This window comes from Rana temporaria, chromosome 4 (genome assembly GCF_905171775.1).
Source record: "Rana temporaria chromosome 4, aRanTem1.1, whole genome shotgun sequence".
Lineage (NCBI taxonomy): Eukaryota > Metazoa > Chordata > Amphibia > Anura > Ranidae > Rana > Rana temporaria.
The window spans coordinates 32,753,634-32,767,847 of record NC_053492.1 but is presented as its reverse complement, the minus strand read 5'-3'; the positions used below and the strand labels follow the sequence as shown (position 1 = coordinate 32,767,847).

The 14,214-nt window shown below is 47.1% G+C and overlaps 1 protein-coding gene across 2 annotated transcripts in view; it reads right to left on the bottom strand.

Annotated features, from left to right (window-relative positions):
• The window catches only part of LOC120936091 (adhesion G-protein coupled receptor F3-like), a 38,034-nt gene extending 31,829 nt beyond the window's left edge, over positions 1 to 6,205 (bottom strand). Inside the window, exons 1-3 of one of the 2 annotated variants that reach the window (XM_040348205.1) lie at positions 5,906 to 6,205; positions 1,548 to 1,583; positions 10 to 42 (exon numbers count right to left, since the gene is read on the bottom strand). In XM_040348205.1, coding sequence (XP_040204139.1) covers positions 10 to 42; positions 1,548 to 1,583; positions 5,906 to 6,113 — 277 coding nt within the window. In that variant the 5' untranslated portion in view covers positions 6,114 to 6,205. The remainder of the gene's footprint in view (positions 1 to 9; positions 43 to 1,547; positions 1,584 to 5,905) is intronic. The other variant, XM_040348206.1, reaches the window with a different exon arrangement.
• Between the last annotated feature and the right edge of the window lie 8,009 nt (positions 6,206 to 14,214).

Here is a 14,214-nt window from a genome sequence, read left to right as displayed (position 1 = left end):
ATTACTTACCCAGAGTCCCTGAAGTGTTTGTCATTGGTGTATCTGCTCAATGGAAAAAATAAAAATAGTCTGTTTTATAAATAAAATATTACTTACTTTTAGTTATTTATTATGTTGGGGACTAAAAATAAACATTTAACATATCTTTCAATTAGCCACTTTTTCAGATGTTTACCAAGTCTTAACTGTTTGCTATAAAAAAACAAAAACAAAATCCTGATGTTTATAGAGCTCAATAGCTAAAGTTGAAATGTACACATATCGCCTTCACTCTGTTAAAGAAAATTAATTATCAATATCATTTTTAGAATGATTAAACTAAGTGCTTATATGCTAATTGGCCACAGGAATGAGGCCTAAATCTTTTGTGTAACAGTGAGGTATTTGTGAGGGTAGAGGTTGCTCAACCTGATACATAGCATAGGCCCAAGATAGGGCAAAAAATATACATATTTATTTTGGGGTGATATTTTCATAATTTTTTTATATATACATATAGCTAAAAATCATTGATAAATAAACTGAAAGATTGAAAAATAAATAATCATAAACTTTAATTTTAACTCTAAAGAGTCTGTGGGGTGGATTCAGTAAGCAATTGCGTCTGCGTATCCATAGTTACGCAGCCGCAGCGCAATTGCATAGTTGCGCCGGCGTAACGACTTTTCTGTATTCAGAAAGCTCGTTACGCCGACTGCAGCCTAAGATATGACTGGCATAAGGCTCTTATGCCGTCGTATCGTAGGCTGCATTCTTACGATGGCCGCTATGTGGCGTTCCCGTAGTGGTCAGCGTAGAGTATGCAAATTGCATACTCACGCCGATTCACAACCGTACGCGCGCCCTGCGTACGCATTTTACGTTGTTTGCGTTCGTCGGGTTCCGCGTAAGGCTGCTCCTGCTATTAGCAGGGGCAGCCAATGCTAAGTATACCCGTCATTCCCGCGTTGCGATGTTTGAAAATTACGTTGTTTGCGTAAGTGAATCGTGAATGGCGCTGGACGCCATTTACGTTCACGTTAAAGCAAATGACGTCCTTGCGACGTCATTTTCCGCAATGCACGTCGGGAAAGTTTCCCGACGGAGCATGCGCACTACGTTCGGCGCGGGAACGCGCCTAATTTAAATGATCCACGCCCCCTACGGGATCATTTAAATTACGCGCGCTTACGCCGGCCATTTTTACGGAGCGCCCACGCAAATTACGGAGGTACTGCTTCGTGAATGAAGCGTAGCGCAGGTAATTTACGGAGGCGCAGCGTTAAAACGGTACGCTGCGCCTCCGTAAGAGTGCGCAGCCCTACCTGAATCTAGGCCTTTATTTTCATATTTGGTTATTCTAACAGCCCTTATTTATGATCCATACCGCGTTGTAGCATAATTTAAATAAAACATTTTTTTCTTCTGTCTTCTTGCCTGGTTCCAGATAATGCTGGTGCTGATGCTGATGCTGCTAACACTCCAAAAAGTTATGCACCCCAATGCTCCCAGCTAAGTACAGTCTTTAGTGACACCAGAGATCCATCAACAGAAGTTGTATAACTTACTTGGTGGTTGTGACATATTCATATCTGGTGCTGTACCTGCACAATAAAATGACAAATACTATTTATTTGGTGTTATCTATGAAACATCACTCAAACTTTTATCCAATAGTTGACCACATCATCTATCACTGTATTACCAAAATTATTTAGGCACACCCTCCAAATTACGGGATTCAGGTGTTTTTAATGAAGGATACTGGGCCAGATCCACAAAAACCTGACGTAACTTAAAAAATCCAATTTAAGTTACACTGGCTTAAAGTTTCTACCTAAGTGCCTGATCCACAAAGCACTTATCTAGAAATTTCAGGCTGTGTAACTAAAATTCCGCCGGCGCAAGGCGTTCCTATTCAAATGGGGCGAGTCCCATTTAAATGAGGCGCGCTCCCGCGCCGGCCGTACTGCGCATGCGCGTCGGCCGTACTGCGCATGCGCGAAGTTACGTTACGCCGAGTTTTGAGGATCGCGACGGCTTAAAGTTGCGTCGGGGAAAAAAAAAATGACAGCGGCATGCATTCCTGAGGGAGAACTCCATGCCAATTTTCAAAGAAAAAACCGGCATGGGTTCCCCCCCCAGGAGCATACCAGGTCCTTAGGTCTGGCATGGGTTGTAAGGAGACTCCCCCACGCCGAAAAATTGACGTAGGGGGTCCCCCTACAATCCATACCAGACCCGTATCCAAAGCACGGTACCCGGCCGGCCAGGAAGGGAGTGGGGACGAGCGAGCGCCCCCCCCCCCTCCTGAGCCGTGCCAGGCCGCGTGCCCTCAACATGGGGGGGTTGGGTGCTCTGGGGCAGGCGGGCGCACTGCGGGCCCCCCCACCCCAGAGCACCCTGTCCCCATGTTGATGAGGACAGGACCTCTTCCCGACAACCCTTGCCATTGGTTGTCGGGGTCTGCGGGCGGAGGCTTATCGGAATCTGGGAGTCCCCTTTAATAAGGGGGCCCCCAGATACCGGCCCCCCACCCTAAGTGAATGGATATGGGGTACATCGTACCCCTATCCATTCACCTGGAGGCAAAAAGTAAAAGTTAATAAACACACAACACAAGGCTTTTTAAAATATTTTATTATTCTGCTCCGGACGCCCCCCCTGTCTTCGTTATTAGCTCAATTACCAGGGGGGGCTTCTTCTTCCACTCTCCGGGGGTCTTCCGCTCTCCGGGGGGGCTTCTCCGGACTCCGGGGGGCTTCTTCCATCTTCTCCCCTCTTCCGCTCTTGACTCGGCGAACCCCGGTTCTTCTGCAGCTCTCCGGTGCCTTCTTCTTCAGCGCTGGCTGCCTGCTATGTTTGTGTGTTAGCTCGATTTCAAACAGGCAGCCGGCGCGGTCTTCTGTGGCGTCAGGGTCTTCTGGTCTTCTGTTCTTCCGATGTTGCCTCGTCGCCTGTTGTCGCTGTAATGATGGAAGCGCGCCTTGCATCACATTTATATAGGCATCACCGTCCCATCATGCTCCGGTAGGTACCCACGTGGTGGGTGCCTACCCACGTGCACCCACCACGTGGGTACCTACCGGAGCATGATGGGACGGTGATGCCTATATAAATGTGATGCAAGGCGCGCTTCCATCATTACAGCGACAACAGGCGACGAGACAACATCGGAAGAACAGAAGACCAGAAGACCCTGACGCCACAGAAGACCGCGCCGGCTGCCTGTTTGAAATCGAGCTAACACACAAACATAGCAGGCAGCCAGCGCTGAAGAAGAAGGCACCGGAGAGCTGCAGAAGAACCGGGGTTCGCCGAGTCAAGAGCGGAAGAGGGGAGAAGATGGAAGAAGCCCCCGGAGTCCGGAGAAGCCCCCCCGGAGTCCGGAGAAGCCCCCCCGGAGAGCGGAAGACCCCCGGAGAGTGGAAGAAGAAGCCCCCCCTGGTAATTGAGCTAATAACGAAGACAGGGGGGGCGTCCGGAGCAGAATAATAAAATATTTTAAAAAGCCTTGTGTTGTGTGTTTATTAACTTTTACTTTTTGCCTCCAGGTGAATGGATAGGGGTACGATGTACCCCATATCCATTCACTTAGGGTGGGGGGCCGGTATCTGGGGGCCCCCTTATTAAAGGGGACTCCCAGATTCCGATAAGCCTCCGCCCGCAGACCCCGACAACCAATGGCAAGGGTTGTCGGGAAGAGGTCCTGTCCTCATCAACATGGGGACAGGGTGCTCTGGGGTGGGGGGGCCCGCAGTGCGCCCCCCTGCCCCAGAGCACCCAACCCCCCCATGTTGAGGGCACGCGGCCTGGCACGGCTCAGGAGGGGGGGGGCGCTCGCTCGTCCCCACTCCCTTCCTGGCCGGCCGGGTACCGTGCTTTGGATACGGGTCTGGTATGGATTGTAGGGGGACCCCCTACGTCAATTTTTCGGCGTAGGGGGGGTCCCCTTACAACCCATACCAGACCTAAGGGCCTGGTATGCTCCTGGGGGGGAACCCATGCCGGTTTTGTTTTTTACAAATTGACGTGGAGTTCTCCCTCGGGAAAGCATACCAAATGCCGTCGCTGCAATGGGCCTTTACAAGGTGTGACTAACTTTACACTTTGTAAAACAAGCCCTAATTTTACACTTGCAAAATAACACTTACGGCGCAAAAAAGAAGCTAGAAAGCTTTGTGGATCGCCTTAAGTGCTAATTTGCATACTAGCAACGGCATTTCGACTCGAAATGCCCCCAGCGGCGGATGCGGTACTGCATCCTAAAATTAGGCAGTGTAATTCAATTACACATGCCGGATCTTCTGTGTAACTTTGGAAAAAGCCTTTTGAGGATCGTTTCCAAAGTTACACACAGACTGAACAGCACTTAAGTCGGAGTATCTCTTTTGAGGATCTGGCCCACTGTTTTTAGGAAATTGAGTGCTTCAAACCTACAACCAACAGTGCAGACTAGCTCAGAATTTCAGGAGTACGCTACGTACAGACTGCAGAGTTCAGGAGTACGCTACGTACAGACTGCATAGTTCAGAATTACACTACGTACAGACTGCAGAGTTCAGGAGTACGCTACGTACAGACTGCAGAGTTCAGGATTACGCTACGTACAAGGTTCTGGATTATGCTACATACAGACTGTGACGTGCAGGATTACGCTACGTACAGCATTCATAATTTTGCTATGTACAGACTGCAGAGTTCAGGATTATGCTACGTACAGACTGCAGAGTTCAGGAGTATGCTACATACAGACTGCAGAATTCAGGATTACACTACATACAGACTGCAGAGTTCAGGAGTATGCTATGGACAGACTGCAGAGTTTAGGAGTGCACTACGTACAGACTGCAGAGTTCAGGATTATGCTAAGTACAAAGTTCAGGATTATGCTACATACAGACTGCAGAGTTCAAGAGTACACTATGTAAAGGCTGTAGAGTTCAGGATTACACTACATACAGCATTCAGGATTATGTTACGTACAGGCTGCAGAAGTCAGGAGTATGCTACGTACAGACTGCAGAGTTCAGGAGTATGCTACGTACAGACTGCAGAGTTCAGGAGTATGCTACGTACAGACTGCAGAGTTCACAAGAGCACTACGTACAGACTGCAGAGTGAAGGATCACGCTACATACAGACTGCAGAGTGAAGGAGAACACTTCACACAGACTGCAGAGTGTCACTATTTTATTTCATTTATTTTGTATTTACACCACATAGTGTTTTTTTGGAAAAGAGGGAGCGCTTCACATATTTTTCTTTTTACTCAGATCTGCTAATAACAGTTGGTGTTAAGCAGCAACCTCTTAGATTTAATATATAGCACTTACTTTATATTAGTAGCGCAAAAGTACATTTCTTTTTATTTATGTACAGAGTACAGAGTTTATGAGTGTGATACATACAGAGTGCACGGGTCCTCAAACTATGGCCCTCCAGTTATTCAGGAACTACAATTCCCATCATGCCTAGTCATGTCTGTGAATGCCATAGTTTTACAATGCCTCATGGGACTTGCATTCTATGCATTAAGGTGAAAAACATATGACAATAAGCGGCCCCCCGTTTACTTACCTGAGCTCTCGAATGTCCCACGTCGTGAACGAGCTGGCTTCTCAGCCGGGCTTCTCGGCTCATTCATTGGACGATTGATAGCAGCACAGCCATTGGCTTCCGCCCACAAGCTAACCCCCTTGGGAGAGCGCTTCCCAGAAGGGGGTTAGCTCCTGCGGGGAGGAGCCGAGACAGCCGCCGAGGGACCCCAGAAGACGAGGATCGGGGGCCACTCTGCAAAATGAGCTGCACAGTGGAGGTAAGTATGATATGTTTGTTATTTAAAAAGAAAAAAAAAGGAACCTTTACAACCCCTTTAAATTAGCCTATGAAGATTACATGATCATTGATTATTTGCATCACTTACCTGGCATGGATGTGGTCACTCCACCCACAGGAACTGTGGTGCCCGTGTTCTGAAGGTAAGATGATGCTGTTGGCACATTAGTATTAGGAACAGAGGTATAAGCGATGGTGCTACCCAATATTCCTGTCTCTACTGGAGAATTTTGGGGAAGATTCTGGGCTGTAGTGACAGCAGGCACTGAGGTCTCAGCAGAAGGTGCTGCAGCCATTGTGGCTGTGTCAGTAGCGAGAGTTGTTGTGTCCAGTTGACCTCTTCCAATAGCTTTAGACTGTACAGTGCTACTACTGATGGTACTGGCTTTCAAACCTACAAACACACACAAAACTTATATTACTATTGCTTCAAAGTAGAAGTCCAGGCAAGCTACTAAATGTAATCTTGCATCACTGCCAATATTAAAATGGTGAAGACAACAAAAGCTACAGTCAATATTAAATTGATGCTTATGTCTGAAAAAGACTTTTCCTGAGTATTCACTGCATCCAAAGTCACTTATGCAATTTTTACAGTAATGGATTATTTAGGACAGCGGTGTCCAACTTTCTTGATATAGGGGAGCCTGATGTGTGACCCTTGATCATGTAGGGATAGCACATGATTGGGCAGTATGTAAATGGCCTACACCTATAGCAATGGCTTTATTAAACTTTTTAGTCAAAGCTGCACAGTTTGTTCTTATCTACATACACACCGGCCTGGCCCCAAGCTATCTCGTTTTCATAAACAAGCTTTTTTAGATCACTCAGATCTACCGGCAGAGATCTCCTCTACATCTCGGTGCCCAAGAAGATCTGGCGTGGTGGCTGGGCCTTCCCCCACCAGGGTGCTGTTCTATAGAATAGCCTCCCTGTCGAGCTCCAGGAGGCCCCTACTATTCCGGTCTTCCGCGGGTTACTGAAGACTTGGCTTTTCATGAAAGTCTTCCCTGCGTAGCCTCTCTCTTCCAGCCTTTCTGCCACTCTGTGCTGCTCTGGTTCCTGGGTCCTCTTTTCCCAGGAACTCTGCTATGCGCGTTGGGACCCTTCCGGGTAAGACCATGCTATATTAAGATACCTCTCGAATCAACTTAACACCCTTACCTGCATAAATATTATTTTTTTTGTAAAGGTGAACTAGCCCTTTCTCCACCTTTTTACCCAAAGGGACCCCTAAAATAATTTTCAGATCTCAGGGAACCCTTACTGATGCCTCGTACACACAACCAGTTTTCCCGTCTGGAAAACTGCCATGACAGCTTTTGGCCGGGAAAACTGGCTATGTGTATGCTCCATGGCAGTTTTCCCGACAGGAAAACCGCCGTGAATGCCGGCAGGAAAAATGAGAACATGTTCCCTTTTTTCCTGTCGCGATTCTCGTGGTCTTTTCCCCAGCAGTTTTAATATGGGAAACACTGTGGTGGAGCATACACATGGTCGGGTTTCCCGGCCAAAGCTCTCATGCCAGTTTTCCTGGCCATGTGTAGGGGGAAAAAGCTGCCGAGGAGGTTCTTGGCTTTCCCCTCGGGTTTCCCAGCAGTAAAAAGTCCTCCGGGAAACCCGTACGTGTGTACTAGGCATAAAACTAATTCATTTGCAGTCAATGGCAAAAATGCCTCCTATGTTGGTGGTCAATAAAAGAATGCAACCCTTACAGTGATAACATGCCACCCTTAGGCCCCATACACACGAGAGGATTTATCCGCAGATACGGTCCAGCGGACCGTATCCGCGGATAAATCCTCTCGAGGATTTCAGAGGATTTCTATGCGATGGCGTGTACACACCATCGCATTGAAATCCGCGCTGAAATCCTCTGCCGATGACGTGTCGCGCCGTCGCCGCTATTATGACGCGGCGACGGGCGCGACGCTGTCATATAAGGAATTCCACGCATGCGTCAAATCATTACGACGCGTGCGGGGAATCCCTTTAGACGGATGGATCCGGTAAGTCTGTACAGACGAGCGGATCCATCCGTTGGAATGGATTCCAGCAGATGGATTTGTTGTGCATGTCAGCAAATATCCATCTGCTGGAAATCCATCCCAGGGGAGATTTCTCTGCGGATAAATATCCGACGGAGTGTACACACCATAGGATCTATCCGCAGAAACCCATTTGATGGGATTTATCTGCGGATAGATTCTATGGTGTGTATGGGGCCTGACAGACAGCTAAAAGATCATTGGTCTCATGCTATTGGTTTTGCCAAGTGGTGTTGGTCCTGGATGGGAGGTCAATCAGCCACAACTCAAGGAACAACCTCTTAAGGAACCCTGTGGGTTCCACAGAAACCCTGAATTAGAATGGCTGCTTTAAATAATGTTGCAGGATACCATTTTCATCTCTGAATCTGTTTTTTGGTAAGGGGAGGAATAAGTTGGGCACAAGGCACTTTAGTCTTTTCACCTTTCATTGCTGAACACAATTCTAGGAGATAGGGTTAAGGTGTGCAGAATTCTCACAAACTGCATAATATTAGGGCAGGTATTTTGAAGTAGTAGTAGTAGGCCCCTTTTATGAGCGGCCTCTTGGTAGCTGCTGGCCCTGTGAGACAAACCAGACAGATCTAGGACCCTGTTTTGCCTAGTACACACGACCAAGATTCCAGACGAAAAAAGGTTAGTCGGAAATCCCGAGGGGAAAACCAAGAACCTGCTCTCTACTTTTCCCCCGTACAGACGATCGCTTTTCCAGTCGGGAAAACTCAGATGAGAGCTTTTCCTCGGGAATCCGGACCGTGTTTATGCTCCATCTGAGTTTTTCCCTATAGGAAAACGGACAAAAATGGTCGTTTTCTGATGGGGAAAAAGTCAGTCGAGAATCGCGGCAGGAAAGAAGAGATTTGGTTCTCTTTTTTTGTCCGGCGGGTTTGGCAGTTTTCCAGTCGGAAAAACTGCAAGGGAGCAATCACACGACCGGGATCCCCGGCCAAAAGCTCTCCTCTCAGTTTTTCCGTCAGAAAACCCAGTAATGTGTACGGGGCATAAAAGCTGCCACAGTGTTCCGTTTAAATTGCAATGGAGCTCTTCCTAATAATATGGCTCTTGACCCTCTGATAGAAGTCACAGATACCTTGATTTTTGGGCAATTATTCATTCTTACAGTGTTCAGCAGGAGCTTATACCCAGCTTCTTTGTAACACTCTTCAGCAAGATGCTGGACAGATACTCTATCCAGGCCACCATGTTTCAGTTCAGCTCCTTCTGAATGTACAGTACATTCCAGCAGGACAGCTAACGTCTTGATCCTCCATTACATGACCCTGGCTGAGGTAATGTCCAAATAGAAGGATTACTCAATGCAAAGGGTAGGAAATTAAAGTTCCCAAGGGGCTGAAATTTGGGAAAAAACATTGATAGATAAACAACATTACATCAGGGGCCTATTGAGAAACTGGGACTGTTGTGGAGGGTAAAACCAATAGGCTGAACTTAATTCTGCTGAATTGTAATTATAAGTTCTATGTCTACAATACATATAAGGAACCAACCTTATGTAATATGGTAAACGAGCATCTTCTTGGGCCCAAGATACATATAGTCAGCAGAGCAGCCTGTCTATGGGAACCCCATAGGGGTATGAATATATTCCTTTCCCCGCGTTGCATTCCCCTGGCGTGTAACATCACTTCTGTAGCAATAGCCGACTAATGGGGGCGAAGGCTCCACCCCTTACCTGTGAAGTGGAGATCAGCACCTTGCAACACCCTTCCATATGCCCTCACACCTTGTTATGCTTGTTGCCCACCTCCCAATGTTCATCCCTGTCTCTCAAGGGAAGATGCTGTCTCTCCTATATGACTAAAGCCACTCACAAAGGGCGGACGTGTGACCCCCACCATCTTTGCGACCGTAGGACCAACAAGGGTGAAAGCACAGCTTCCACTGTATGTTGCCTGCCCAACCTGGATCCAAGGAACACATATTCCTTTCTGAATGCCAAGGAGTAGTGTCAGATGCCCTGGGGGGAGAGTAGAAGTTCATCCACTGCCATTTGATGGTGGCTTCACATGTGGACTCTCTGATCAGAAGTGCATTCTTTGATCAAAAGTGCCGGAGTTAAAAACCAGGAGTTGGCTATTATCTGCTTCTGCTTGCAGAATTTTTTCCCCTCTTTTTCTCTGACACTTTTTAAACAGCTTTTTTTTCTTTTTCCTTTCTGCTAATTAAGGGGAGGGTTTAATTGTTCACAGGTGTGTGTTTGTTCACAGGTCTTCACAGGTGAGTATAAAGTGGCTGTACAAGCTCCCAGAGGAGCTGGCTCCCAATGATGGTGGCTTCACATGTGGACTCTCTGATCAGAAGTGCATTCTTTGATCAAAAGTGCCGGAGTTAAAAACCAGGAGTTTGAAACAGGAGGTAAGACAGGAGTCTTCATTATTTTTTTTCAATCACAGAGCCAGAACAAGCTTGCAGCTAATAAAGTTGGAACTCTTGCTATATAGATTCAGCGGTGCAGCAGACGCTCTCATCTTAGTCTGCTCACCCCAGGGATAGTGAGAGCAGGACGCTCTCAAACGAGTCGGCTCTTCCCAGGGATAGTGCAGCCAGGCAGGGTCCTCCCAGCTCTCAGGTGCTGCAGACACAGCTCAAAAAAACAGGACTAAGACCCCCCCTCCCCCACACCCCCCTAGCCAATTGATCCAGGGTTGCACCGATCGCCGTTAAGGGGTCAGGAAGGAATTTTTTCCCCCGATCGCTGCAGATTGGCACAGCACGCCTGGGGTTTTTCGCCTTCCTCTGGACCAATCGGGGAGAGAAGACTCAACGAGTGACGGCTCACTTGGACAGTCTTCCACCCATCACGTCCGGCGTCTCTCGGCTCTTCCTGCATCCGCGCCAGACCAGGCCTCATTCGCGGCCGCCGCAATTAGGAAAGACTGACGACAATGTGACTGGCGACAATGGCTAATCTGCGATACTCTGCGGACTCTATTCGGGGTCTGAGACAATTCGCAACAGCATTACCAGCCGTCACCAAAAAGGCCTTAAAAATAGAGCAACTTTTGAGATTCGATCGACGATCGACCATCAAAAATGTAAACTATTTAACCCAGCTCAAGCACATATCATGTGCTTTGATCAACACAAGATCGGCAGTAAAACACCGATTAGAAATCCACGATTTCTTACTACAAAACGATCTAGACTGCCTCTTTATTACAGAAAGCTGGCTCTCAGACAACTGCAACACCATTCTCGGAGAATTGGTGCCAGAAAACTATCGCATTATAACGGAAAACAGAATAGGGCAAAGAGGAGGAGGCCTGGCGGTGATCCACAAGAATCACATTACAATCACTAAGCCAGCCCTTCAAAATCCTCTTCCATTCATGGAAACCCTTACTCTTCAACTTCAAACTTCCCCCCAGGAGACTGTTCACATTCTCCTCTGCTATAGGCCACCTGGGCCAAAATCGCAGTTTTTGCCATCTTTAACGGAGTTTATATCCACTTATACCCTTAACAGCAAACACCTTTTGCTCGGGGACTTTAATCTGTGGGCCAACTCCGCACAGGATCCCATTGCGGACGCCTGCATCGATCACCTGGAGGGATTAGGGCTACAGCAACTTATATGCGGGGCAACACATGCTTCAGGTCACACACTCAACCTAATTTTCAGACAAAATCTGAAAACGAACCATTGCCATGGACAGACCACCATGCAATCAATTTCATAATCTCCAAAATTCCCCCAGTGATAAAAGCACCCAAGCCGGTGACAATACACTGGGCTAGATCTCAGAAGAAGCTCCATTCGGAACTCTTTAAATCTACCTTGGGAAACAGAATCAAAACAATCCATCCACATCAAACAGCCGCAGATACACTGGATGCCATAAACGCAGCCCTGCTACAGTCAGCCGATTTAGTAGCACCGAAACGCAAAGCCTGCATCCGAAAAAGAAAGTCTGGCTGGTTCAACAACCAGCTGTCGCTTCTGAAGCAAGAGCGCAGAAGGGCGGAAGCCGCCTGGAAAAGAAGCCCTGCAGAGGATAACCTCATCTACAAGGCAATAACAACACGATATCATAAAGAAATCTTCAAAGCCAAGAAACATCATTTTTCTATGGCGATTAACAGCGCCCTAAACCGCCCCCGCGAACTCTTCAAGATGGTCACCCAGACCATGAATCCAGGATGTCTTGAAGTCCCCAACTCAGACACCCAAGAGTTCTGTAATGAACTATCGGATTTCTTCATCAACAAAATTGAAAGAATCCGGGAAAGCATCTTGCAAAACAATACCCCCCTCAACCCCACCGTCAATCAACCACAAAACACCCACAGAAACGCTCTACAATCAACAAAGTTCACTCTGGAACCGATCTCCATCGATACCACAAAAAACATCATTGGTGCTTTGCGGAACAGCACAGCACCCAATGACATCATTCCCACCAAGCTGCTGAAGGAATGCGCCGACATCCTGGCACCACCCATCACACAGCTTATAAACCAGTCATTTAAGGAAGGCACAGTGCCATCCCTGTTGAAAGAGGGCACAATCCAGCCCATCTTGAAAAAACCTAACCTGGATCCCAAGGACCCAACTCACCGCCGTCCCATAACAGGCCTAAATGTTCTCTCCAAGATAATGGAGAAAGTAGTGGTACAACAGCTGCAACAGCATCTAGATACCCACAATTTACTGGATCCATTACAATCAGGCTTCCGTCCCGGACACGGGACAGAAACGGCCTTACTCAAAATATGGTACGATGCCCTCGAGGCTGCAGACGAAGGAGAATCTTGTCTCCTGGTTCTGCTGGACCAAAGCGCAGCCTTTGACACGGTAGACCACAAACTGTTACTGATGCGACTAGCCAAGGTAGCAGAAGTCGCAGAAGGTGATTTACCATGGTTTTCTTCCTTCCTTGAAAACCGATCACAAACAGTTAAATTGGGTTCTTTCACGTCGGAAAAGCGCACGGTGTCATGTGGAGTCCCCCAAGGATCCCCCCTGTCACCGGTGCTTTTCAACATCTATCTTCGCCCTCTCTTTGATATTATCAGTAGCCAAGAACTACTCTATCACTCTTATGCAGACGATACGCAACTGTATTTTTGCATCTGCAACAAAAAGGATCATCATCCCAGTTTAGAGAAATGTCTCTCTTTGATAGAAAACTGGATGACAAAGAGTTATCTTAAACTCAACAGTTCAAAAACAGAACTCCTTATGTTTCACGCCAGCCGAAAGAGTCAACTGGCAACAACCTGGACACCCCCGCCCATTCTGGGCAAAATCATCACCCCTAGCTCCAAAGTCAAAAGTCTCGGGGTCATCTTCGACACCTTCATGACAATGGACGCACAAATAGGGTCAGTAGTCAGCGGAGCGCACCATCTGTTGCGCCTACTACGCAGACTTATTCCATTTATCCCCAAAGAAGACGTAGCAGTCGTGGTGGGAACAATCGTGAATTCCAGACTGGACTATGCTAACGCCCTGTACCTCGGACTCCCAAAGTACCAAATCTCCCGTCTGCAAGTCGTTCAGAATACGGCCGCCAGACTGGTGACTGGGAAAAAAAATGGGAATCAATCTCACCTTCGTTGAGAACCCTTCACTGGCTGCCAGTAAAAGACAGAATTGCATTTAAAGCACTCTGCCTGACACATAAGTGCATCCATGGGAAGGCTCCGCAATATCTTTGCGACAAGATAGAACCTCACAATTCGAATCGCGTTCTGCGATCCACCGACCAAAATCTGGTCAGGGTACCAAAAACCAAATACAAGTCCAAAGGAGAAAGAAGGTTTGCTTTTCAAGGTCCGAGACTATGGAACGCTTTACCAACCAGCATTCGGTTGGAGGAAAACCACCTGACTTTCAGAAGACAGATCAAAACTCTGCTCTTTTGATGTCATGAGACACGAACAACTAGCGCCCAGAAACGATTCAGTTCGCATGCGCCGCGCTTTATAAGTTTTTCATTCATTCATTCATTCATTTCTTGTAGACACCTGTTCTCCAAAACATTACTGTGAAGGTGCATAGGCACACACAAACATATGTAAATTAGAAGAAAAAAAAATAGCAGTTGACTTCAAACTAAAAACATTGCAGGACTATTGCATATATAGCGTACACCTATTTACATTTGATTTCTATTTTACAATTGACCTCACATGAGTTGGACAGGGACAGGATGTAGCCTGGAGGCTGTAAAATGCCCAGGTCTGCTTTAGGCATTGATCAGTAGGTAAAACAACACTCTGAAAAGGTATCCCAAATAATTATCACATTTTCAAACCATACTTCTAGACAAGGACCTCAAGAATTAATTGGTTCATTAATTACTAGAACCTCCTTCACAGT